General features: G+C 47.2%; 2 protein-coding genes across 3 annotated transcripts in view; both read right to left on the bottom strand.

Moving 5' to 3' along the window:
• Positions 1-27,569, bottom strand: part of LOC8032994 (RYamide receptor) — a 147,054-nt gene that overhangs the window by 106,964 nt on the left and 12,521 nt on the right. The window lies entirely within an intron of this gene.
• LOC120847733 lies at positions 5,000-6,973 on the bottom strand. Its single transcript, XM_040219596.3, has one exon. It carries the CDS (start codon positions 6,971-6,973, stop codon positions 5,090-5,092), a length of 1,884 nt encoding a protein of 627 aa, XP_040075530.1. The 3' UTR covers positions 5,000-5,089.

Raw genomic sequence — 27,569 nt, 5'->3', positions numbered from 1 at the left:
GAGCACTCGCTTTCGCTAATTTTCACTGTCTTGCTGCCTGAAGTAACCAAACAAAATATCTGTCCGTTTGCTAACTGCTTTAGTCTTTGGTCTTTAACCTTTAATTTTTGGCTGTGAAGAGCCGCGGCACCGCGGAAAGTAGCAGCCCGTACCACCGAGGCCCGCGGTGCCGCGTCTAGGGAACATGGTGATGTGATGAGTATATACGTGCAAGATGACGACGACATAGGTTGTTGGTATTGGGGAGGGTGGCAGTCCGATTCGCAGAAGTCCAGACTTCGTAGAGGCGGGTTGGGCGGGTGAGCAGCGAGCTATGAGGATCTTGCACGCCGTTCGATCAGTGCATGAAGGAGCACCAGGAACATAATGGCGCTATTGCTCACTGGGGTCCACTGGGATCAAAGAATCATGCTCCAAGGAGGTAGTCCAGCCGAAGTAGAAGCTGCCGCCTTCGAGGAACCGAGGCCGATTGAGACACCGCCGTCGCCCGGTGTGTCATCCTCTCAACGTTGTCGTCGTCATCTCGCATAGAAAAATCGAGCCCGCTGGCTTAGACAAGGCAGCGCCTGTTCCCACCGTTCAGGGGCCATGAAAGGATTGCGGCCAGCGATTTCTCGAAGCAGCCAGAGGTTCTTGACCACCGTGAAACGTTTTCTGGGGGACGCCTTTTCAAACAAAGTCTGCGCAGCCATCTTAGTGCAGCCAGGTTCATAACGGTCAAGCGCGCTCCCAAGCATGATTTCAAATAGTGAGCACCCACCTTTCCAGAAAAACACCATCTAGTGAACCTTTACTGAGAGTGGAACGTACTTCTTAAAATGGCGACGATAGCGGAGCTGACGCTACACGCTCAAATCCCAGAGCGGATCGCGCATGCGCGATGGCGACTCCGCTTTCCAGAGAGCGGAGCGGGAAAGCGAAAACGGTCTACTAAAACTCTCTATTGTTTATGTGATAACGGTTAGTTCTACAACTTTGGCACCTGGTTCTAACTGTTATGGCGCCACATTTGGGCAAAAAGTAAGCAATCGAATATGGGTAGTTTATTTCTGCGATAAGGAAACCAAACAATAAAACTGTAAATATTTTGGGATGAGGATTTTGTGATACTGATTTTGTTAAAAGTATTCCTTTTGTCAAAAGCGCCACAAGACAAGGACATAGAGTAAGAAACACCGTACAAGCGCTTGTGCTACGTCTCTTACTCTATGTCCTTGTCTCGTGGCGCTCTGCCACTAAAGCGAATGTTGTCGACAAAAAAAAAAAAAAAAAAGGAACAGAAAAAAAAACACAAGGTGATGAGCGCAGTGATGCTGCACTTTTGACGCTGTTTGATTGGGTCGTCGGCTCCTATTGCGTTGGCAACGCTGCGATGTTTGCCATCCTATAGAATATAACTTGCACGTTCCACGATGTCAGTTGTTCCGCCCTTCTAATAATATACACGTGACTTTCGAAAGGGGTCTTTTTTTCCTTTCTAATCTTTGGTTGATGTTTGGCTGAAATTTTCCACCCTTTACTCGACAATTTGCTGAGCTACGACATCTGTCGTGCGAATTTTCCAGTCGACGATGCTTTAACTCCTTTTTTTCGCACGATTGAACTCTAAATAATCTTATGACCTGCTTGGAACCTCTCACTCGTTTCGCCTTTCCTTTTCTTCAGATTGTTTGGGCGCTCTCCAGTTTCGCGCACCGCGGATGAATGCGCTAATTGAAGACGACGGCAAGGTGGTACACATCTTCGTGCGTCCGAAGCTGACGCTATAGCTGGCAGGGCCTTATATTGGACAGGCAGGGATTCCATCCCGACGGCTGTCGCACAGCGGAGAAGGGGATCCAGGCAGCGGTTGTTGCCGAAACGATCGCTCCCGGAGCAGGGAACGCGCGCTTGGATCAGCGCGCACTGTCTACTCGAATTAATTGGGCAGCCGAGATGAAATGAGCTTCTACCGGCACCCAAGCTGCGGTCGTAAGCACGATCACTCTTGTGCCAAGTCAGAAAAGATTGCCGCCAAGTTTCGTGCGTCCCAACGATGCATTGCAAGGGCACTGATTACTTAATCTGACACGAAGCCAACAAGTTCAGGTTACGAAAAAAAGCGAAAAAACAACGTCCAATTGGCGTACTACCGTGACAAAGGCCCAATGTAATGTGTTACTGTGAAAAAGAAATAGTGTGTATATGTGGAGACTGCACAGCGCGAAGCAGTCCTCTGTTGTACATGGTAAGCGCGTGAGCTCTCCGTGGATGTCTTACTTCGTCTTACTTGTGGGTGTCATTTCGACCTTTTGAAAGCCGGTTGGAGTGCGAGACGCAGCACACAGCATGCGGAAAACAGACCTATTGGAACACGGCAGCGCCGAGCCAGAGTCGTATATGTAGAGTGTTTGGTCATTTATTGGTAAGAATCGGGCGAAAAAAAAGGGCACGTCATTTGCTGAAATTCTTTCAGTGACCTTGGGCGCGATGATTGACAGCTCTTGTAACTAACCACAAGCCACAAATATTCCTCTAGTGGAGGCAATGAGCTTAACAATTATCCTCCAAAGAGAACTTCTAGGTAAGAACGTATTCAAGCATTTCATTTCAGCACGCTGCAGTTGAAATTTACAATTCTTCGTACCTGAAAGGTCAACGCACGGGATGTTGTTGCCACTGCGACATTCAGAACACACTAAAGTTTCCTTGTCCCTGCCGCGGCTACGATAGAGTGGACGGTAGCAACTGCGAATTGCACCGATATTTGCAGTTTCGCCTGATGTTTCAGGAAATTTTTTTTATACAATATCACCTTTCCTGGCTCAGTAAACGCACTCCGCACCTTGAAACTCCCCTTTTCCACCATTCTCTTACAATTATACATTCATGTACATTCAGCCTCACGCAGAAACAAAAAAAAAAAAAAAAAAAAAAAAAACCTGCGCCGCGTTACGCGAATCCGTCAAGGTTATCCCAGCTCCTTCTTACATGGTAAGTTCATCACGGGGGGAATATGCGGCGCTGGCGGTGGCGACGCTTTCGCCGCTCCACCCCGGTTCCGGGCGGCTTCTCCCACTGACGAAACTCTACCACTACACGGCTCTGCGCCGAGCAAAGCCCTACCTCCAACTCGCAACAAAAAAAAAAAAAAAAAGAAGAATCAGCTTTGTGTTTTAACCAGTTGCGGCAAAGTTAGCACGTCTAACGTAGCGGATGCTTTACTTCTCTGCTGTTCTGTCGCTCTCTGGCACTTTTTCTCTGGGGAAGCCCGTAGCATTCTTATTTTACAAAACAGAGAGCCGCTGTTTGTCTGAACACGCGATGTTTTTCGCCCGCTGGGAAGAACACGGATGCACTGGAGGAAGACGTTCGGCTGGCTCTGCTGTCCAATTACTCAGGAGGCGAGCGCTGCCTCAGGGTTCGGCTGGCAGTCGGCTGTTCGACTTCCGTCACTTGTTAGGCAACGGAAATGGTTTGGTGTCAGCCGCCATAGAACACATTCTGTGTCACTAAACATGTCTTGGTCATTCTCATTAACCTGGTGAACGGTGTCGTACGAGCATTATACCAGCGTTTTGATTTGTTTAAGCTTGGTCGCTTGGTGCACGCGTGCCACGCTCATGGGCTCTTCGGGTCTGTAGTACGATCGAGTCCATCTTAAATTTTTTTTCTGGACTCGTGACCTCGTGAGATCGCGCGGGGAGCTACGCTTCATCATTCGGGAGCAAGCCGCTGGCGCCGACGGTCACGCAGGCTCCCATGGTGTGATACTTATGGCCAATTCGTCTGGTGCCCGCATCGCACCGGTGCAGTGCGGTTCGTGGTACACGGAAGGCTAGAGGGGAGTGGGGAGCTTGCTTCTCTTTCCGCTAGTTTTTCGTGTACTAAAGTGGAAAGAGTTTGCTGCACTGGACGGGTGCGGTGTGCCCCAGACGAATAGGCCATTAGTCCAGCTGCTTGCGTTCCCGTTCGCCTCCTCCTCGTGGCGGCCAGTAAAGTCGTTGGACTGCACATCGCACGGTCATGAGTTGTATTCCCGATGCGCCGCTGAATAAATATCGCTAATTATAATTAGCTATGATTAAGCATAATCCAAATATGACTATATGCTTTTTATACGATTTGTATGCTTATGCACTGCCTCCAAGGGGTTAGGTATGCTTTATGTAGCCCTGGCCCATTTGAAACGGGTTTTTTGCTACACCCGAGGTCAATATTTTTCGCGCGTAATCCAGCATTTAAACACATTCTGCATTAAAGGCAAATATTAGAATTTTAAAGGGAGAAACTATTCTAGTAAAAAGGACAAGCTATCCGTGCACAGCCGACGCTAGAAACCGACATTACCATTCTAACAGCGTCAAGGAAGGAGCATCATTGCTTTCGTCGTCTTTAAGTATAGTAATCTATTATCGAATGATGCAATCAAGGGCAGTGAAGGTCCCGTAACTTGCACTCTCGATAGTGTTGTAGACATTACCCGCTCCCCCCCCTCCCCCCCCGCTCCGCCCCCCCTTCCCCCCCCCCCCCCCCAAAAAAAAAGAAAGAGTATTGAAATACGTTCTTCTGTACTTGCAAAATAAAGGAATGCGTTACAGACCTACGTTACATCAAACTAAACGAACACATTTACACCGCTACGGATAAAAAGTAACGCACGTTATTGTTGCGTTACTTTTTATTTAAAAAGTAACGGTATCAGCGTTTTTTTTTTGGGCGAGAGCGTTTTTAAATTAAAACAGAAAATGCACGCGGCGTGTTCTTTTTTTTTCTAAAGTGGGACTTTCTGGCGCGGGAAAAAGGCAAAATTTGGAAGATATGTGAAAGGGGTGCAATAATTAATCACTCGGCGCCTATACTTCGTTTCAGCTTGAGTGCAGACGTAGCCGACGCTACGCGCTAGTGGGACCAATCCAGCAGCGTCGAGACCGCGGTCGTCACTGGGCCTTTTTCGTTGTTGTTCTTGTTGTTGAAGACGTTTATTGATAGGTGAAAATTTCACCAGTCAATTTGTTGGAGCAAGTTTAAAAATGGATGGATAGGCGGGACATTGGCAATTTACAAGTAATAGTATAGCTGTGGTCCCGCCACTTGGAGTATAGACCCCCTAGATATGAATGTCCAAGCCGGTCTCACTCAGAAATCCGAGCAGACTGGACAGGACCGCGACACGCATGTCTTTTTCTCCCACTGGTTTGCACCAGGCTTCGAAGCACGTAGGGCGGTGTTGTTCTAGCGTGTTCAGGGCTTTCGTCCTTTCTTCATTAAAAATCGGACAGTGCCAGATGAGATGACATTCGTCACACTCGACGTCTCGATTTCTGCAGTAGATGCAGCCTTCGGAGCAGGCTTCTTCTTCTTTCCTTTGCTTCTTTGACAATAGACTATAATCGTGATCTACTGCCGTTGAAGCGTTGGCGAGTTTCGTCTTCCTCTCACGGGCCGCTCGCTCCCATCGCTGGGTGCGGGCTGGCGTGATGCCGGCTTGGGCCCTTAGCCTTCGGAGGGTGACTGTCTCGTGCCGTCGGAAAGTTCCCGAAGGAATGGTCGCTTCGGGGGGCTCGCCTCTGGCGTTCAGTTTGGTCTGCTCAATTTTCTTGTATGCTAATTTGATATTGAGGATGGTTCCCTCGGGGTCGTACAAGTTGAAGGCGGGCGGTGGCGGTTCCACAGAGGGGGCTGGCCCCGGGTCCTGGCGTCGAAGGTCGATACGATTAAGCTCTTCGATCGCCGCCCGGTGCGCCCTCTCGTTGCCGGCGATGCCCGCGTGACCGGGTATCCACTCCACCTTGCTGGTGAGCGGGTTTAGGTCGCGCCGTTCCAGGTTCTGCGCCAACCGGAATATTTGTCCGACTGCTCCGTGTGCCATGACTTGCGTCCTGAGCGCTCTCACGGTGGCCTGGGAGTCCGTGAAGATGCGCAGTGTGCGGAATGTGTCGCTCGATGTCGCAGCCGCGTCTTTGATGGCTTCAAGTACGGCTCTGACTTCCGCTTCCTGCGCAGATCCGCATCGCTGCAGCTCCGTGCTTTTCGTTGTCTTCTCATAATGCCACGCCGCCGTGGCCGCCACTCCGTCTTTGAATGCTGCGTCAGTGTACGCATAAAGCTCGTCGTCACCTCCGTTCTTCTGCTCGTGCCGTCGAGCAAATTTGCGCCTTCTGCCGGTGTTTGTCGCCGAGTTCATCCTTCTCGGGATCGGCCTGGCTGGGGTGACCGTTGTCTTCTGCCACGGTGGGATGGGATCCGGTATCGGTGGTGGAGTTGTCGTTGCACACAGAGAGCTCCATGAGGGCATGAGTTCTGCTATGGCCCTGCCTTGACGGGTATGTGTTAGTTTGGCAGCATACATCCACTCCTGATGCCGTTGGATCTCTTCCAAGGAGAGCATAGGTACGGCTTCGTGTAGTAATTCCAGGCGCGTACACTTCGGCAGGCCCGAGATGCAGCGTCGCGCGTCATTCATTAGTGTTTCCAGTTTGGCCCGTTGATTGGTGTTGAGTTTGTAGAAACGAAGGCCGTAGGATATTTTGGATACCAGGGCGGCTTGTACTACGGTCCTCGCTAACCTTTCTCCGAGACCCCCGACTCGTGTCGCTAGTCGTCGTATGATCGAGAGCCCTTTCTTCCAGGTAGTTCGCATTCGCTCAATCCAGATGGTTGGGTCGCCGCCCGAGTGAATGTTCACTCCTAGGATGGAGTGCTCTGTCGCCTTTTGAATCTGCTGCCCGTTAAAACGCAGGTCAGCGTCGACCTTGTCCCAGTCTTTCCCAAAGGCCATATATCTGGTCTTCTCGGGCGATGGACGAAGGCCGCTCTCTGTCAAGAAATCGCTCACCACGTCGAGGGCCCGTTGGATCGTCGTCTCAGGAAGAGGCGCGCTGTCACTTCCCATCGTCCACACAGTGATGTTGTCCGCATAGACCGTGAATGCTAGGTCCGGAACGGCAGCGAGTCTCCATAAGAGAGGCGCCATCGCCAGGTTGAATAGCATCGGCGACAACACTGATCCTTGCGGCACGCCGATCTCGTTGGATTTCTCTGTACTACTCCTGTGCTTGCCAGTTTTCACCAGGTATTTGCGTCCGCTTAGAAAAGACTTGATGAAGTTCAGTGGCCTGCCTCGCACCCCTAGCTTGCGAGTCGTGTCGATGACTGTGGTGTGAGGCAGGGTGTCGAATGCTTTCTTGATGTCCGCTGCCACCAGGAGTTGGCGGTGGCATTGCGTCGGCCGGTTCATTAAGTACTCTCGAATCAGTACTAGACTGTCCTGTGTTCCTAGATTTTTGCGGAATCCTGTCTGAGCAGGGTGTAACAGCTCCCTCTTCTGCTCGATTATCCAGTCGATCAGTGCAAGCACCATGCGCTCCATCAGTTTGCACAGGACAGAAGTGAGCGAGATGGGGCGCATGTTGCTCGCGCAGTCGGGCTTCTTCCCTGGTTTCGGGATGGGGCACACCCAGGACAGTTTCCAGCTATCTGGGATGGTGCCCTCGCGCCAGTGGTCATTGATTAATTTCAACAGGTCTCTCTTGATCGCCTCCGGGAGGTTCTTGAGCATGGAATTAGTGATCCCATCTGGCCCCGCCGCGCTTCGCTCGTTGCCCTTTTCGATCGCTGCCTCCATTTCCCACTGTGTAAAATCCGCTTCATACTCCTCGTTTTTCGATTCTTCATGGTTGTAGATTACCGGGTTTGGGCTGGTAGCGGGCTGTGGGAAAAAGACGTCCCCTATCTCATCTAATATTTGCTTGACTTCCTTATTTTCCGCTAAAGCCAGGTTTGGTGCCGTGTTTCCCCCCTTGCTCTTGCCCAGCATCACATTGCATACGGCCCACATACGTCTCAGTGAAGTTCGTTCGTTGAATCCTTCGCACAACTTGGTCCAGTCGTCCCTGCACAGGTTGTTGGCGTGTCGTTGCGCCTCCTTTGCGTACCTGTTTGCTTTTCGGATGTCCCGTTTTTTCCGAGTGCGACGGTAGCGTCGCAAGTAGTTTGTTCTTTTGCGCCAGAGGAACAGTAGCCTGGTGTCCGGGATCGGCGCTCCTATTTCGACTAGGGTCTCGACCGTGGCAGTCTTGGCTGCTTCCCTCATTCGTTTTGTCAGGTCGTCAAAGGTTGTACCCGTAGACTCTTCTAGAGCGGCACGGAAGTCGTCCCATACTGTGGTCTTGACCGTTCTCTTTTTCTTGCGTCGCTTTGTTTTGCCAAGTATCGACGTCTCTATGGGGTGGTGGTCGCTGCCCCACGTATCTTCGAAAACTTTCCATTCGGTCTTTCTCGCAGTACGCGAGTCGGTCCAAGTCAGGTCGGGCGTTGTGTCTTGCTGTTTGATATTGGGCGTGGACCGTGTCTTAGCACCCTGTTCGTTGATTAGGACCAGTCCTGTTCCGGTGGCTCTGCGGAGCAGCTCAGTACCCCTGATCGACGATTTGGCGTAGCCCCATTCTTCATGTTCGGCATTAAAGTCCCCTCCGATCAGGATCGTGTGCTTCCTTTTCTTACCGTACTCTCGTACTAGCTTCTCTATCCAGCCATGATCGATTTCTGATCTCGTTTTCCTTGCCGTTGATGTCCTAGGTCGGTAGTACACTGACACTACCAGGATCGGGCCGTCGCATTCGCTCTCCACCAGAACGGCCACCACTTCTTGTGAGTCGGTACACCACTCTCCTGTGTCCAATTGCTGTTGGGGCAAGAGGTCCTTGCGAACCAAGATTGCGGATTGCGGTTGCACTTTCGTTTTGCCTTTAACGGTCAGCGTGATGCTCGGTTTGTCGTACTTGACATACCCGGTCAGCTTTATCTCTGCCTCGTGCGTTTCCTGGAGCAGGATGACATCCACGGGCGTCTTCCGCTCATTGAGTCGTAATTTAAGTTCAGACTTCTTGCCCCGCAGTCCCCGGCAGTTCCACTGGAGAGCTGTAAACGTCTTCTCGTTTTTATTTCGTCTATGGTGTTGGTCCATGTCTGGGTTACTGGGCCGGTGCTGCCGGTCCTTGTCCAGGCTGGGTGAACATCAGCTGCAGTTGTTGCTGCATCTGCTGCATCATGACCTGTTGCTGTTGCTGTAGCTGTTGCTGGAGCTGTTGTTGCCATTTTTGAAGTCTACTCTCCACGAGTTGTAGGAGATGTTCGCCGCTGAGGGGCGAGCCTGGAAGGCACCCCGATATCGGTGTGCTGTCCTGTGATAAAGGTGCATTTGGCGGGAAGGGCTCTTTTCAATCCTGTTGTGTTGGGGCACTTGCGCGCGCGCCGTGTGCTGATGTGGCCTTAGCAGTTGCTGCTTCGGCTTCCTTCCTTTTCCGTTCAATGACTTGTTCGTAGGTGACGGCGCAGCGCTGGGCACGTCGACGTGCTTCATCAGCTTTCTGCTGTTCTACTCGAATTTGGTGTTCCGCTTCTTGCCTACGTTTCCGGTCGGATTCGGCCTTCGTCTTGGCTTGGGCTTTGCGGGCCTCTTCTTGTTCTTGTCGGAGCTGTTTCTCGTACTTTACTTCCAGTTGTTGAATTTTCTCAAGTAGTTTGCGGCTACTTTCCTTAAGTTGAGCAAGTTCCACGGCCATTCTGCTGCTAATGTTGGTGGGCGGCCCGATATGGGACACGTCCGTGTTCATAGCTTTCGGAGCTAGGACTTGGCTGTACGACGTTTCTGTATCGCGCTTTGGTTGGTGGTGCAGCCTCTGGATTGGGAGGGAGGGGAAGTCGTCCGGTTTGAATGTCGCCCGGGCAGAGGTCCTGCCCTTCGCAGCGGTAACCACTCCGCTGTTATAGTTACGTCGACCGGCCGCCGCCCGTTTCTGGAGTTTGTCGTCCGCCCGGTTCCGGGCCCGACACGCTTCTGCTTCGAATACCGTGTGACCTGTCTTTCTGCAGTTCGGGCAGTACTTGCCCTGGCATGGCTGGTTGGTCGGGTGGATCTCGCCGCACGACTTGCACCGTTGCTTGCCTGTGCATACCGTGGTCATGTGACCTAGTTCGTAGCACTGTAGGCAGATGACCGCAGTTGGTTTGTAGGGAAACACAGTATGGTATTTTCCAAATAGTCGGATGCTCCTCGGGATACCCCTTCCTTGAAATGTGATTAAATACGTCCCATTCTTGCCGAGGGGTCGAGAATGAATAATGTCATGGTAGTCCGCTATGGCATTGTCAACAATGCCTCGTGCTGCGTCGCCAGGTGAAACGCCGTGTATAATTCCTCGTGGCTGACTGCCGGTTGTTGACCTGTATACTGTGACCTGGATCGTCTTGTTAGGGTCCTCCGTGGGCAGCTCTTTGAGTGCCATAAGGTCTTCTGCGTGGTGTTCCGTCTGCACGGTAATTGCGATGAAGTTATTTCTGTTATTGACGGTGTAACCTAACTGGTCGGATTCGCATGGCGACTTTAAGAGCTTCCGGAAGGTGCTCCACAGAAGCCATGAGTCCACGTTGGTGATTTTCATGGCCGTGGTGGGCTTGACGATGACCGTGTACCTCGGTCCGTCTTGTTGCTGCTGGGGTCGATTTGGCCTGTTTTTGCGCTGAGCTTTCTTTTTGTGGTAGTTCGGAACTTCCCGTTCAGCATTGTTGCAGTCGTCGTCGTCGTTGCAACCCTTGTCGTCCATTATTTCTCCTTTTGCGTCGAAAAACATGTCTGCCTGCGTCAAGTCTTCCCCTTTACGCTTTTTTGCTACTGAAGATTCGCGTAATCTTCGGGCTTCACAGTCGCTGGTTAGGCTCAGCGGTGTTATGGCGTCTGTCTCCATGTTCGAGGCACCCGCTTGGTTGACCGATGAACCGCATTCGGCTGCAGTTGCGATTGTTCCATCGCCTCGGTGCAAAATCACGATGTCGCCGGGATTCGGCTGCGTGAATAGTGTTTCACATTCGGCTGTTGGGCCCAGTACCGGTGGCCGCAGCAGCGGTCTTCCTTCATCGCTGGAAGCCGTATTTGCCGAAGGTCGCTTACCCGGTTTTCGGCAAAGTGCGGTTAGCGAGGTCCTTGAAACTTCCGATGTTCCGTGTGAACTTCGGCGCTAGAAGTGGCGCCGAAGTAGGACCGAAAAAAATCGCTTTAGTGGAGCTGGATGAGACACTTCTGATCCTATGCTAACACTTCGTCTTTTTTTCCCTTTTTCGTTTATAAAAGACACGTTTGCGGTTTGTGTTTTTTTTTTTTTTTTCATATAGTAGGTACAGCGATTTGAAAGATACTGGTGCGAGCGCGCGGATCTCATCCTGTGCATGCCTCATACCCTGAGTGGCGTGCAGCGCTATCAAAGGCGCGGGTCGGACAGCGAATATGCGGCGAAGGAACGATACAACTTCACCCATGTTCGCTTTGCGCGAGGCGTCAGCATTTGCTGACCTGTCCCCTCGTTTAAAGAGAAGCTCGCCGAACAAAATTTGGTGGATAAAAACCAAATGATCGCGCTTGTGTAATTTCTTTGTTTAGTGTTGGTTTCTACAATGTATGAGTTAAATGCGAAAATTTATTCTCGCCGTGTTCGCGTTAAGGGCCTATAGGCTACAAGATACGTGCGAAAATCCAACCGAAAATAAAACGAAAACGCAAACAGGCAAATATTGTTTCACTTTTTTTTCTAATTTTTTTTTTCTAGACGAGCGTATTTATTGTATGAAAATCGCAATTACGGTCATATTAAAAATATGTCGCAATTTGTTTTACTTGAATTTTCCCCGGCAGTGCCGTTGAGGGAGGCAGGGATAAAAGACATTGCTGTCTTAAGAAGTCTCTAGGCCCCAGTGTTTCAGGCAGAGAAATAAAACCGCGCAAAACTGAAAACAGTATTTGACTAAAAGCTATATTCGAAACTTTCAGTGACCGCGGTGTGTAAATTACTGTCCCTAGCTGCTGGATGAACGGCTTCACAATGAAGCGGCTTGCCCTTACCTTCCTGCCGTGGGAAGTATAATGTAAGGTTCTGCTATCGCCCGTGTTTCACCCAATTAGGATTACTCACGCGTCACAGACCCAACCTCGCACTGCTAGTCTATGACCACCATCCAGTTGACAGCCATTTGGATAGGAACTAGTGCGGCCGCTATAGACCGTAAGAGTTGCGAATACTACAAACGTCAAGATCCTTAATTGCCAAAAAAAAAAAGAAAAGTATGATTGAAACGTAAGCGAAAAAATAAGGTTCAAACCGCTGAAACCCTCGCACGATCCGTATTATTTTTTTTTTCTCTCGGTGCTTCGAAAAAGCGCATTGTAGAGGTGGAGTAATCTCACGTCATTCAGTGCCTTCGAATTTTCCAATTTTGTTGACGGTTTCTACAGCGCTCCGGGCGTTCCGACATGACCTCGTTTCTCGTACTACAGTGTCGCGTTGTGTAGTACAGTGGCGGAAGTAATAGGAAAAACCGAGGTGAGCGCTTGGGGCTCCGAATAGCTCCAGTGCCTTTTGACGAAAGAACGTTGAGCTATCATCGATGCTATTGTATACGCACGAACGGCATAACGACATTTCAACGGCTGTTCGATTTCTGTCGTTCCTCCCCCCTTTGTCGGCGAACGATTTATGAGTCAGTGCCAACTTCAGCGCTCGTTTTCGGTCACGTTTGCCTGCTCGGTGAAGTAAAGTAAGAAACCGCTCGTCATCGTTTATCACGCGAGCTTATCCATTACGCGGAAACTAATCGCTTAAATTGCCGACCCGGTGGTTTCACCCGCGCTTGATTTCGTTTTTTTTTTTTTTTTTTTTTTGACACGGAGCGCTTAGCGCCGAAATTAGCATTAACCCAGCAACAACCGGTCCAGCGGGGAGTGACGACAAAAATTGAACAGCAGTTGAAGCCTCGATAACCGTTCAGATTTATTTTGATAGATAAGCTGCAGGCCTTCTAAGCCACGCGCTCGCCTGGGTTGTTTGATTGGAGAAAAAAAAGACTGCATGCTAATAAAGTGGTCGAGAAAAAAAGAAACCCTTTCCTGGAACAAAATGCCAGCCACGGCGGGGGCAAGGGATTTTGAAAACAACAACAACAACGACAAAAAAACAAAACAAAACAAAAAAACCCATACGAATAAGTAGGGCTGGGCGTCGAATAAAAGTTTTAATTCGATTAATCGCCACCCTCTAATCGATTTATTATTCGATTAAATAGTTTCTTTCATTCCCATGCATGACATTTTTAATAAGTCAAAATTATTATATATATTTTTTTTTGCTTTTGCTGAAATAAGCGGCTCAATGAAAAATTTTAGATATTAAGTGAACCTCGAAGTGCAGTTGACAACAGTCAAAAGACCATCACAACAGTCTGCTCCGCTAAACGAACACTCGCGCGGGCACACGTATAACCTTCTCAACGTGTTTGGCGTTACAAATCTCGCCCCTACAATTTACTTTTGGGTCAAAATTTTCGCTAAACTTTACTTCATACAAGTGTAGTCATGCACATCTGCGTGGTTAAAGCTTTGAATTTTTACTTTTCTGTTTGTTTTTCAAACTTTAACCGACTAACTGGTTAAAAATTGAATCCCGATTAATGCATTAATAGATTAATCGGGAGGTGTATTGATTAAGGTGCCACATAACGAAACCGAAACTCTGATTAGGTTCTTGGCTGAGCTTGGATTTGCTCTATGCGGCGTTGGTGTAACCGGCCCAGTCAATTGATCACGCCTGAAGCGCGGGATGGCCCTAAAGTTACCACAAGCGAAGCGGGCACAAAGCTGGCGAAACATAAAACGTTCATGATATTCTTCCTTCTCATCCCGATTCTTTTTTCCATCGCCAGCCTTGTGTATATGCTGCACAAGTGAAAACTTTAGCGCACCAACTGATTTAGTAGTTTTTGACGACGCTCAACAAGTTTCTGTTTGGAACCATGTATGTTTACTTTCACTAATTTAAAAATTAATTAGTAGATCTTAATCAATATTAGGCTAATTAGTAGTTTTTTTTTTGCAATCCCGGACGCCCGCCGTGGCAGGCAATCAATTCCCGTAAGCTTTTTTTTTTCTTATCCACTTTATTGCTGGGAATTTTTGAAAGTCTTCGCTGAAACGTCCGGCAGATGTGGAAGAAACCGCACTACGTAAATACTAAGATATGGCTTGCTAATAAAAAAAGAAAAAAACATCTAAGAATGAACTAGTTGTGGTTCCAATAAATCTATAGAAAAACGTAAAAAAAAAATCAGCCACATTGTTTAAGTGTTTGTTATTGTTACTTTCCTCGTTCGTTTCGCTTGACGGGCGAATTTTCGGAGTTTGGAGAGCCCATTACATTGCTTTTTTTTGTTATGTTTCCGTTCGTTACGATTGAAAGGCACTGACTTGAGATTTATCGCTTTGCGATCCCACGAAAGGCATGCATATTCGATGGCGCCTGTTTCGATTAGTCCACTTACGTGTTTGCCCCAACTTGGCTCAAAGTCGGACCAGTAAAGAATTGATAAGACTGGGCCATAACGTCCGTCGCGATCTAGCTTCATTTTTGTTTTCTTATGAATTGGCGAACAAGTGGAGGTTTAGACCCTTTCTTTGGAGAGGTTAAACTTGAATGGATACTCAAGTTTTTGATTCGGTGAAAATACATGCGTCCTAGTAAGTTAGGAGAATACCCAACGACGCGCGTTTGATGGCCTCGCCTCGCTCAGTCTGCATAAATTGCTCGCACGCTGGAGCAAGATTAATGAATGCGCCTCCAGAGAATGGTGCTTGAACCTTGTCTTCCAGTATTAAAAGGGTTTTCCGACGGCAATAAAGAAACCCGTCACTTGCAGCAGACTCAACAGAGCCGTGCAAGAATCCCTTGGGCGGCGAAAAACAGTTTACGCTTCGGGCAACGAAGTTTTATCGAAGCACTATCAACGAATATTATTCGAGACAGTTTCTTTTTTTCAATACGAAACTTAAAGAATGTTAATCAGTTGAAGGGGGGACTAGACTGTGTAAACGCACCAACTGGCCAGAGAATTATTAATTTTTATGATCAAGAATTGGTGAAATAAAATAAAGTATATATTCGACAAACTTTTTTTGAAGGGCTAATTAGGATGCTACAGCTTCCCGCAAACATTTTTACGCGCTCGGTCTTTTTTGATTTGCGCACTTCAATCCTACCTTATTTCAATGCTACCCCTACACTACGTTGTTCAAAAAAGCGCAAAAACAAAAAAAAACAACAACAAAAAAACATGAGTTTACCGAAACTGCGCATTTGGGAACTAGAAACAAGAAAAATACTTTCCTACTTCTACTAAGTACGCGTAGTGCTTAAAATAATGAAAGGAGCTCATAATAAAAAGAACGCATATTAGTTTCTATCCACGCGATAACAATTGCAGCAAAACGAGAAGACAAAAACGTGAGCAATTAGCTGAACTCTTGCATCAACACGCGTTCACGTGATGTGCACATGTTGTATGCTGCCTGTGTTCACTTGTTATTTGCTACCACAACCTTGCACCTTCAGTACTCTTTACCCTGTTTCACATATCGGACGCCAGGTCGCTCCACGTTTTGCTGTACACTGGGATCGGCAAAAGTTTCCAGCTCCTTTCCTTCATGTCTTTACCGCCTGGTGGAGTTGCGAATAGTACGTTGTGAATCTTCTGTTTCAACACGAGCGCGAGCGAAGCCAAAGAAACACGCCCGAGAGTAAGCGATTCATCTGCAGATTCATTCTTTTTCTTTTTCAAACTAAGATATAAATAACAGCTTGTACGCACACATTTCCTGCCGTGAAAGGAATCTACTAATTTTGCTAGAGGCTAGAGGTTTCCGAAGAGATGAAGCAGTGTCTTCGACCCCATTGGGCGTAAATGTCATTCCGCGTGAATTGCGTATCCGATCGTCGTGGAAAGCAAAGTAATAAAATTTAAAGGAAGTGACATCAGATGTCAAAGGCCTTTGAAATGACCGCGTGAGAAAGGAATACATATTCTTGTTATACCTTCTAACGTTTGCTTCTATTTCAATGAACTCGCTCGCAGTCTCATTCTTGTCTTGCATAGCGTTTTGACGGCTCAAACCGGGTAACACTAAACTGCGAACTCAACCCCTCACATTCCGAAACACATCGCTTAGAACTTTGTCTCACTGAATTGCCTCAAAGACAAATTAAGAAACGCTGGGCTTGGCTAATTATGTCCACCCTTCTTGCCTTGTGATTTACTTTTCGCTGTACACACTAAAAAGTGTTACACCCTTAATGATGCAGATCAGCTTGTCTCAGAGCTAACACCCTAAGGGTCTTACACCAACACCCTTAGGATGCTGGTGAACGCCCGAAAAATTGGTTGTTTACCAACTTAGCAGCATCTTATTCCCGGAGAGAAGTTTTGGTGTCATGCATCTAGCGGAAGCGCCGCACAACCCAAAGTGAGGACGCCGCAGTTGCTTCTCAGGGCTGAATGGGCTTTCGTTCAGCCTCGTTGTCCCGTTACTAACTTTTAATTCTTTTTTCTATAACATGTTCTTGCATATGCCGTGGACGATTCCGAATTCTGCGGCTGGCTGGCCTTCATCCCAGACTTTAATCTGGCTAATTTGGGTGTTCTTATTTTTTTTTTTTTTTGTCATGAGCAGAGTGAGGGGAAGTCGCTAATTTTTAACTCACTAATGTTTCAAATTTTTGTTTTCTCACTGTAATCGACAGTTTTAGAAAAATGCCTTGTCAAACTTCCGTGGATAACAATCAAAGACACCATTGTTGTCCTGGTTTTCTCTCTTGAGATAAACTTACTAGTTCTCAATCCCAACTGTTACATAAAAAAAAAAATCAAGGGCAGTCCTGCACAGTATTTGCTCTTCTTTACACATCCTAGACTTTACCAAGTTCGATAAAATCACCAGCAGCACTACGTTTAATATGTTAGTAATTAAAGTGAAGAAGTGAATGCTTCCAGTATTTAAAATATGGATAACTGAGTCGTTATTGAGGTGATGCAAAAAGAAATGTTTCAATGTGAAGAGGCACACAATTTACAAACCTACCTCGAATAAAAAGAGAAAAAGAAACCATTATACTATTATTAGAAAAACAAAAAAAAAAAAAACACAGGCAAGTTTTTAGTGGAAATTGTTTTGTCAAATTATCTTTATCAACAAGTCATTCTGTCAAGATCGTGCATTTAAACTAACAAATCCTTTGATCGACAGCTAACGCTTTAATGACAAATGACAGCCATTTGAGATATTGCACAGATGTATGCTACATCTGTGGCATAACAGCTACATCTGTGCGATATGGCACTGGACCCTGTCAAGGCTCATCATGGAGGCTTTTTGACCGGGGTCCTCGGCACAATGTGGCGGAAATAAATTCAATTCAGTTCAATTCAATATGATGACCGTAATGACAATAATATTAGAAACATAGGAGATGTGGGATTTCTTTATACCTGACCTGCGAGTGAAGAAAGTACCTTTCTGGTCCAGTTATAATTACTGTCAATAAAATGCAATAAGCCCTAGGATCAGAACCATTATTTTGGGACGTTATATGACGTTTTGTATTGGTGTAAATAAGCCGCCAAGAATAATGAACGCTCTTAGTATTGAGCATGAACGTTCAGCGACGCACCTTTAATTGCACAAACACACACACACACACACACACACACACACACACACACACACACACACACACACACACACACACACACACACACACACACACACACACACACACACACACACACACACACAAAACCCCAAAGACGTTCACCGATAAGCGAAATAGTGAAACATACAGCATAGGTTAATCTTTTTTCTTTCTCGATCACAACACTACGCCCCAGCTACTGCACCATGAGAAAGGCAAGACTTGTTAGGATCTGGGATCCTCGGAACCCGATTTGTAGAACAGACACAGGAGCCTTCTTTTGTTCCGGCAAAGAATGAACAAAACAATTGTTCATTCTTTCAACTTCGCAGCGCGACAGGTGACACGGATGACACGGAGAAAAAACTTCGGGTGCGGAGGGGGAAAAAAGGCGGACTACTAAATTATCGTTGGCACAGAGTTCTGCCCCTGGAATCCGTAAGGATAACGAAACAAACACTCGCAAAAAAAAAAAAAAGAAAAAAGAAGCAGAATAACATAATACAAAATACAACACGATTCGTGGTGAAAGTATCTGATAAGCGGTTCGAGCACACCATCGCGCTGTTAGCCCAGTTGTCTTTCTATCGGATATGGACGGAAACTTATACCTTCTTCGTTCGCGTATGTTGTGTCACCGCTGAGAGAACAATAAGGAACCACCGCGCCGGGCGTCCGAAAGCAAGCAATCAGGCCGTGCCGCTATGGCGCGCGCCATGCAAACAAATCGGGCGTCGTCACATTCCAAATATCACGTGACATTCACGTGCTGCTCAGTCGCGCCCCCTAACGTGGTTCTCGCCGCGAATAGATTTTTTTTTTTTAGGGGCGAAGCTTTTTAGGGTCTAGCCTATTCTGGGGGGTCCGGCGTCCGTGCTCACATCGATTGCCATCCCATCTGTCTTCATAAAAAAAAAAAAAAAAAAAAAAAAAAAAAAAAACTGTTTGCGCAGTTGACAGGATTCGGATCTGTGCGGGAAGACCCCAATGGATTTCTAGTCCATCGCCTTAACCACTCGGCCACGACTGCGGGACGAGTAGGGGGCTCTGAGATGTGGTAGTAACTCAAGAGTTGGGGATGTCATGGATGAAACGTTGCATGTAGCCACTCAACGTCTATACAGGAGAGGGCGCCGCGGTAAAATGCGTATATAATCGCGTTAAACTTTGCATGCATTGGCTCAACGTTTATAGACGAGCAAGCGCTGCGGTCGAATGCTCAAATGCGTATATAACCACGTTCCATACCACACATTCTCTTTCTGACATGAACCGTTGAATCAAGAGGTGGAGATGCGTTCCCACGGCTTCTAGCGGATCCAAGCTGATCCGCCAGAAGAACCACTTGCTCTGCATTTCACCGACCATAAAGCAATAATAATGAAGTCGAAACGCAACCCGCAACTCATCACTACCTATGAGCAATAACAAAAAATCAGCACCATCAGCACTACCTATGAACAATAAAACCAGTATCATCAGCACCACCAGAGCTTCGCCCCAATCAACATCATTCACCAGGTGGAGATGCGGTCATTTTTTTTTTGCGAACACCAAGCTTGCAATTAACAAGCACCGCGCACATCCGGTTTTCACATACGCGGAAACGGCCAACACGGATGGCATGGATCGTGAACAATTGAGGAGTCACGACCCTAGTGACTGCTCCACCACCAATTATATACTCGACAATTCAGAGACGCACATTCACAGGTGCACCTCCTTCGTAATTACGAAGATTACACGTACGTTGCTTTGCTATCGTTAATATTTCGCGTAATCCGGAATGCTTTCAAGTTCAAGGAATGTATCTCCGGCAAAAAAATATTATTACAGGCAAGACTTATTCGAGATTGTCGCTAAAATAACCTAGATAAAGAAGGGCGCCGCTTTGCCGAACACCCTCAAAATGGATGTTCGGCTCACTTCAGTTTTTTCTACACCCTTTTTCCACCCTTCAAAAATTGAAGGGCCCTCTTGTACGATTAGAAAGAGTGTATTTTATCGCAATTAGGGTGCTGAAATTGGGTAGAATCAGCGACAGCTTACGAAACGCAAGGTGCGGCGAATCCCCGGCATCTCATGACTGCTCAACAGCCAATCAGATATCGCCCTTAGGCGATTAAAAGTCCCATGAAACCAATCAGGAAGCAAGAAATGGGAACGTAATATGCCACGCTCTGCGTTTCTTAAGGTGTCGGTGACTATATACTATGATGACTATGACGTTTTAGAAGGAAGGAAGGACAGAACCGGAAGACTGAGAGAAAAACCCGGAGTAATGCTCTCAGTTGGCAACCCTGCGCTGACAGAATGATAGGCGGAGATTAAAAGTATAAAGTGTTATTTCTCAACGTATACCATGTACATACTGTCAGTTTAGATTCTGTAAATGATTCGCTCCGGGAAACTAATTGTGAGCAATAAGGCCCCCTGGGAACCGTATGTGATTGTTTCCGGCGTCCGGAGAAGCCCCGTAAACGAGTTTCGTAAATTTGTCACCTGAAATTGCCGCGGTCGCGGCGGGTGATAAAATAAAAGGGCAATCTTTGTAACGCTCCTGTTGCAGTAGAGCGGGAATTGCCAGGGTGTACGGATATAGATTGTGGTTTTCCATGAGCTTCCCAGTGGTGCTGGTACTCTTGGGAAGGAAGGTCGGCACTCGGGAGAACATAGATGCGGCTGGCAGGGTCGTCGATTTTCTTGCTTTACTAGTAGACCGATCTCACTAAGCATGAATTCCATTCACGCTCGACGCCGTCATGACTTTAGTTCAGAGGAGGCTGGTGGCAGTGCACTAGACGGCTCGTGCCGTCTGGTCCTCTGCAGACGCAAAGCAACAGCGGGTGTTGTCCTACGTGCAGAAAGACTGAAGTTATTTCGATGTATCGCGGCAGCGGCGGCGTAACAAAACTGGATGATAACATTGGCTTGCTCCGGAACTTTTTTTTTCTCTCTTTGTTCTTGTATGTTGTTTGAGAGTAATATCGCAACACTTGGCGCCCGCGCGCTTTGCTGCAGAATGTGCGCAAGTACCATGAGGTATGACATAACACAGAAGAGTTCGAGTCCAGCACCTGCAGCGATCTACACTTGAGTTATGACAAGCCTCGTGAAACAAGACTATAAAGAGCGCCATTTCCGCATGCTGGATACGAGGAGCAATTGATGATGCCAAAACAGCAGAATGCGACCAGAGAAGTTATTATTTGTGAACCATACATCGATATCAAATCAATGCCGTTGCCAAAGAAACGAATCTCGCTTGTTGACCACAACTGGAGACAACGTTGAAGCCGAAAGGAAATAGCAATCATAAGACGTCTCAAGGAGGGATCCGTACAACAGATAATTGGTGCGTCGGCAATTGAAAGAACTACTTCTCTTCACGCATGGCTTTTTCTGCTTTGGTAAGACGTGTCCTTCTGAAAGTTTTCTCTTTTTTTTTTTACATTTTATCTCTAAGTGGATGTTGGAAAAGTAAAGAAATCTAATGGTTGCGAATTGTACGTCGATGGTCTCCCTCGAGAAACTAGTAATTTGAGGAAGTGGTCGAGACCAAGAGTGGTGCGGAGTTGCACATGCTTTCAATCTCCCATCAATCCAGTCCCGGGAAGGGTGGGATACGGTACGATAAGTGCCGTTCGTGACGCATGCCCATCCCGAGCTTACCGAAGACGGAGCCTGGGAGTTAGGTCTGCACTTAAAGCGTCTGCGGTGATTGGAACTTTTCATGGAAGTAAATATGCAACCCTACACTTTCGTGAGCTGGGTGGTTTACGCACAAAGTCGTACAACAATGTTTCACTTCTTGTTAAGGCTGCGGTCCCACGGCAGCCATCTTGAACAAGGCGTTAATTCAAGGAATAGATGGCGACACGCAACCGTGGGTTGGCCGAAATATTGGTTCACGTTGGGATGGCTCGAGCACCATCACGTTCCCATCTTGGCCTTCTTCGCGCCGCTTCCAGCTGTGCTCAGGGGGGCTAAGCTCGCCTCCGGCGGGAATCTCTCCGATGCCACGTCACGAGGGAGGGGAGGAGCTTCTTTTGACTCCGCCCCGGGGAGTTTCCCACTCCCCCTCTTACATTTCCGACTCCCCCGGCGGCGGCGAGTTCCCCAGCGTAGCTCCGATTTTTCCCTACGCTCCGCAGTGAAGGGTTTTTATTTTATTTAAATCGGGGGACCGGTGGCCGGCTGGGCTAGCGCACACCAGCTCGGAGCACGTCGAGGGAAAGGTCCGTTGCGGAACCCAGGATGCTGGGTTCAATCCCCACCCCTGCCCGTTTCGATTTTGATGAGCATCGTACCGGCGTGCAGTCGTGTAACACTACTGCGGGATGGACGTTAAAGACCCCAGGCTAGCGGTTGTGCGGCACTGCATGGCTAAATTTCTCATCTACAGCTGGGAGAATCTTCCCCGTTGAGGCAGACCAAGTTTTAGGCAGTATCAACATACATACAGCCCAATTTTCTTTTATTTAAATCGTAAATGACAAATAAGAATAGGTAACAGCAGGGATGCTAATTATACAAACATTGCTTGGATGTGGGCTAGTTGACTAGACATTGTGATGGTTTGCTGCGTCACGTAGATGCAAGAAAAACGCTCTTGATAAAGATATAAACTAAAGCATAGTATAGACGAAAAACAACATACAGGAATGGAGTAGATTAACAACTGTGTAATTTCTTTCTCATCTTTCTACCCCCACACCGCCACACAGCCACAAAATTTTTCTTTTTTTTTTCAGGATAGGGTGCACGTGGAGCGAAAGCTCGCGCTGCAGAACCCAGGATCGTGGATTCGCCCCCACCCCTGCCCTTTTCGATGTTGATGAGCATCGTACCGGCATGCGGTCGTGTATCACTACTACGTGGTGCACGTTAAAGACCCTAGGCTAGCAGTCATACTGCACTGGCTAAATTGCTTATCGACAGTAGGTGACAATGTCGCAATGCTCTGGCATGTTCTCCTGCTGTATAAACAACTAACGGCCAATTTGTTTGTCAAAATACGGTGTGGAAGAAGAAAGATGAGAAAGAAATTACACTGTTGTTAGTCTGCGCCATTCATGTATATTCCTTTTCTTCTATCATCTGTTTTAGTTTGAATTTTATCAAGTGCGTTTATCTTGCATCTACGCAGCACAGCAACCCATCACAATAATTGTAAAAGCCTGTAGGTAATGGTAAATTGCGTTCCTGGTTGCAGATTGCCGTAAAAACACATTTGTTTCTAGGATTCACTTTGTAGAATTTGGATGTAGGATTCACGACGGGGGCGACGGTTCATTCACGGCCTCAAGCCCGGTTCGCCGCGCAGGTCATCGCACAGCCACCTTACCACGTCTTTCGAGAGGCGATAGTGTTGTTGAAAATGAACGTCGTCCATGTCAAACACATTGGCGTGGTTTAAATACCTATGCCGACGGCAAAACACGAACGAAAACGCTGCCATTTTGGACGCTTCTCCCTGATCTCGCGCCCAACTCGCCCAAACTCGCCTAGGTCGGAGCCGGCAAGCTTTTCCCATCCGCGGCGGCTTCTGCCACGTCACAATGACGTCACCGCATCTCGCCGCGAGTTCCGAATATGCAACTCTCCGACCGCCTCAAACCCTCCGTTTAACGTCACGATCTAGGGAGTGTCGGCGCGTGTCGTCATGCACGGCGCCGACCAATCGCGGCGGTCGGCGAGTTTGGCGGAGAACTCGCCTCAATCTCGCCGCGCCGAGCTTAGCCCCCCTGCTGGCTCAGTAGCGTGGTCCGGCAAACTCATGTATGCGAGAATGTCAGGCTGTGTAGTAATTGTTCTCTGGTATAAGGACACGCGGTTCGGCGGTTGCCACGGGCTTTCGGAATGAGTCTTGCAAAGAAAGAATCAATTGTTGATTGACGTGTCAATATTCTGTCAATGAAATATTCTTCTGTAGGAATGCACGCTGCAGTGATCTGGATGAGCATCGTGCCGGCGTGCGGTCGTGTATCACTACTGCGTGACGCACGTTAAAGACCCCAGACTAGCGGTTGTACCGCACTGGCTAAATTTCTCATCTACAGCTGGGAGACTCGTCGCCCCTGTGAGGCAGACCAAGTTTTAGGCTGTATAAACACACGCACAACCCAATTTCTTTTTTTTGCACGCTCAGTGGACTAAATTTTTCAAGACACCAGTAGAAGCGGACGTCTACTAAACTGCTTCGCTATTTACGGTACTCTTACCACTAAAATGACGACTGAAAAGTGACGTCACGAAATATTGTGTTTCACGGGATCCGGATGATGTTGTAAAGGTTGTTGCATTATAGTTCTCAGAAAACAAACACCGTTGCAATATTTTCGGAAGTACCGACACATATAATGTTATAAGTACAGCTCAGGAGGAATACCGGGTGAAACAAGGAGACGGTAGGCTCTTTAAATCGACCGGAAAATTCGGTTTCTTAACCTATCGCGCTACGACTTTGTACAGCGTTGCGCACACATGGTGCATTTTTTTCGTAAAATTTGCAAAGAGCAGACTTACCTGAGGAAAAAGTAAAGAAAGAAAAAGGCTTAGCTCCTATGGAAACGCAGCGACGCCACCGGTCTGCAATCAACACGGCGCCGTTTTGCATGGTAGACAAGAGATGGCGCAAGCGGTCGCGACGCCAACTGCCGCCAACGAACGAGCAGACGACGCCGAGAGCCGGCGTAATTAGCAGACAAGGAACTGCAGTTCCTTCCGCGCCTGTCTTTTTTGTTTCTGCGACTGTCGCCGCCTGCGGAACGCGCGCCGCTTTTGAGTCGAAAAGATCGTCTGCTAAAGAGCCTTTGAGGAATACCTCGGCCGGCTCTCGGCGCCCGTATGCTCGTTCCTCGGCGGCGTTCGTTGCGCCATCTCTTGTCTACCGTGCAAAACGGCGCCGTGTTGATTGCAGACCGGTGGCGTCGCTGCGTTTCCATAGGAGCTAAGCCTTTTTTCTTTCTTTACTTTTTCCTCAGGTAAGTCCGCTCTTTGCAAATTTTACGAAAAAAATGCACCATGTGTGCGCAACGCTGCACAAAGTCGTAGCGCGATAGGTTAAGAAACCGAATTTTCCGGTCGATTTAAAGAGCCTACCGTCTCCTTGTTTCACCCGGTATAATGAAAAACATCATAATAAATAGGAAGACGTTCATTTGCAATGAAGACGCCATGAATAAGCGGCGTTTAGCGACGGCGTTTAGCGACTGCGAGTGATGAGCGTTCGGGAATTTATAAGTTCACGTGATTGCTAACTATGGACATGCGGAACATGAAGATTTGCTTTTTCGGGAGGTGGAGTTACGGTGATGGCCTGATATCGGACGAGTCGTGGCAGACGAACAAGCAAGTTTCTTCTCAGCGAATGGTAAGCGTTCAGTGTCAAGCAAGAGCGCGTCGATACCAACGTTGTCGACGTTTCGAAAACTTACCGCTTTCGACAAAAGTGTTGGCACCTGGGCTAACTTTGCGGAAAGACTCGAAGTCTTCCTCGAGTCCAGCGCCATCATGAACAGTAACTGAAAACGATCCACTATTCATTCCGTGGGTGGCGAAACGCATCCGCATTGATGGAGTCATGGTCGATGCATACTCTAAGTGAATGGAAGTTTACACGATGCACGCCACGACGTCCACACGCGTCATTGATGTTCTACGCTCTCTTTTCGCTACTTTTGCCCTACCGAAAATACTTTTCTCTGATAACGCGCCGAATCTTGTTTAAAATGAAATGAACAAGTTAAAAAAAAAAAAAGAAACGGCATCAGGAACTATATTAGTACACCATACCATCTTGCAACTAACGGGCAGGCAGAACTGCGGAGTGCGAAATGAAGAAAGCTTTCTTTAAGCTTACGGAAGAAGCAGTTCACTGAAGAATTGCCATGTTCTTGTCTCGGCAGCACGCGACGGTCTAATCTTCCACAGGACGTCCGCCGAAGCAATCTTCGGCGAACGAAGAGCCACACCTCTAGATTGAATAACACTATGGCCTATGAACGAAGATCGAGCGATTCCCAGATCGGAAGTAATGGCAATATATTCGATCGGACAACTCGTCTACGTGAGAAATTTCAGCGGAATTCCGGCCTTACATGTAAAACTTTGGTAGAAAAGGATCTATGTTGATTGGTCAGACGGTGTCATCCCTCTGAATACGTTGGATATCAATGTCCTTGTGTGTAAATATAACGAAATCACAAAACTCTATTTGTGTATTGTGAAACTGCCCTTGTATTTGAAGTAGAAGCTATGGTGGTGATTTGGACCTTTCACACCAGGCTCCTTTTTCTTATTTTTCGCCTCATGCTCTTTTGCGGTTTAGTGTAGGCTTTAAGAATCTTTTGGAACGGGGACACTTCACCTCAACGAGGCTATTTATTCCAAGCAGTCCATCAGGGGATGCTGCTAGGAATCCGTCCTTCATAATAATGAGTAAAGCACACTTTCGCACAATGCAGTTTTCCTGTTCCACGTACAGTTGTAAAGCAGCATCCTCATTGATTCTACCATATTTTGTTGCGGGTGAAGAAAAGTCTTTGTGTGCACGATACTTGAAACAAGTCTCACACAGTGCGTTGTGGTTCGACACCCACTAATATCGTGGTCCTTACAGAGCCTCATAATTTAATCATTACCTCGTCACCTCACACTGCTCTTCATCAACAAAAAGTACAATATAGGATACCGCCATATTACAATCCAAGAATTGAAAAATTGAGCCGTTCAGTCCTTCATTATGTTTATTATTTATATAATGTTACTACGTTACATTACTTCGAGGCGATCGACGTCCATCGTTGATCTTCAAATATACTTGCATATAAATTAGACGCACAATCACAAAGAATACAGCGTGCCGCCTCTTTTCTTTGGATCGTCTTTTTGAAATCAGCGCAAGCTCGCGTGTTGTCTCTTCTGAGACATTAGAACGGTCGCACATAAAACCCGCGTTTCTCCTACCCGGCCGCTTCCTCCTCTCATTATGTGTAGCTGGTTATAACTAAATAAGTTATAATAAGGGTCTATTAGTGTATTATTCATATTTAGTTTCAGTTTCAGTCAGGAAAAAGGAAGTTCGCGGGAACTAGTGGCACTAGCGGGAACAATGAGGAAGAGGCAGGCGTCAAAAGGTGGTGGCTTGTAGAACCCATGGGGCTTGCGTCATGGCCTTTTTAGGTATTACAAACTCCTTCAACAAGTGCATGAATAATGTCATACGCTTCAGAGTAACGACACATGGCCATACTGTGGCTTAAAATTATGGTTGCCAGTTATTTGAAGCTTTATCTAAAATCTCAGGAAACGCTTTTCCGTCCTCCACACATGTTTAAACAGTCCGCGTCAGAGCAAAGCGATATTGCATCAGCTTCCTAACACCGAATCTAATGGCGCGGAAGTCGTACTTTAAAATCATGATGATTGGCAGTTGCGTCTGCTCTGCACAAGTTCCAAAATGGCGGCGCCCACGACAAGGTCGGGGAAACGGAGTGCCGATACTCTAAGCGCAGCTAATTTACTGGCTCTAGGCATGAAGTGAACTCGGGTGTATTCTCTCCCTTTTCGTCTTTATTGCTTATTGATTTCAAACATATCGAATAATGAACACAATATATCACACTGCGCTTGTGTAATTATTTATTTTAGTTTTATTAACTTGACCCAGTACTCAAACGATTCATTTGTCGATAGTAAATATTCCAATATATTTTCTAAAAGTGAAGGTAAAAGGACACGGATATTGATGATAATACAAACGCGAACGCCGTCCTTGAAAATTTCTTAAACATTAGAAATCTGTCTGCCATCCAGCAAGTAGCGCAACAAAACACCCAAACAGTTTTAATTGTTCTTAAAATTAGCAAGGCTCTACACCAATCAAGAAACCAAAGCAAGATCATTGTGAAAATTTAATACATCGCAATGTATATCTATTCCATACAATAAATGTTATTAGATGCCAATGAATCTGTTTGATGTCCATAAAAGATATGCGTCAAAAACAGGTAAGTTTGAAGG

The sequence above is a fragment of the Ixodes scapularis genome, unplaced genomic scaffold (assembly GCF_016920785.2).
Source record: "Ixodes scapularis isolate PalLabHiFi unplaced genomic scaffold, ASM1692078v2 PGA_scaffold3__209_contigs__length_174095766, whole genome shotgun sequence".
NCBI classification, from domain to species: domain Eukaryota; kingdom Metazoa; phylum Arthropoda; class Arachnida; order Ixodida; family Ixodidae; genus Ixodes; species Ixodes scapularis.
This window is presented reverse-complemented; position numbering and strand designations above follow the sequence as displayed.

Bases quoted from the DNA above. Each gene is read 5' to 3' on its own strand.
- LOC120847733 (XM_040219596.3), bottom strand. From the start codon at position 6,973: ATGCTATTCAACCTGGCGATGGCGCCTCTCTTATGGAGACTCGCTGCC.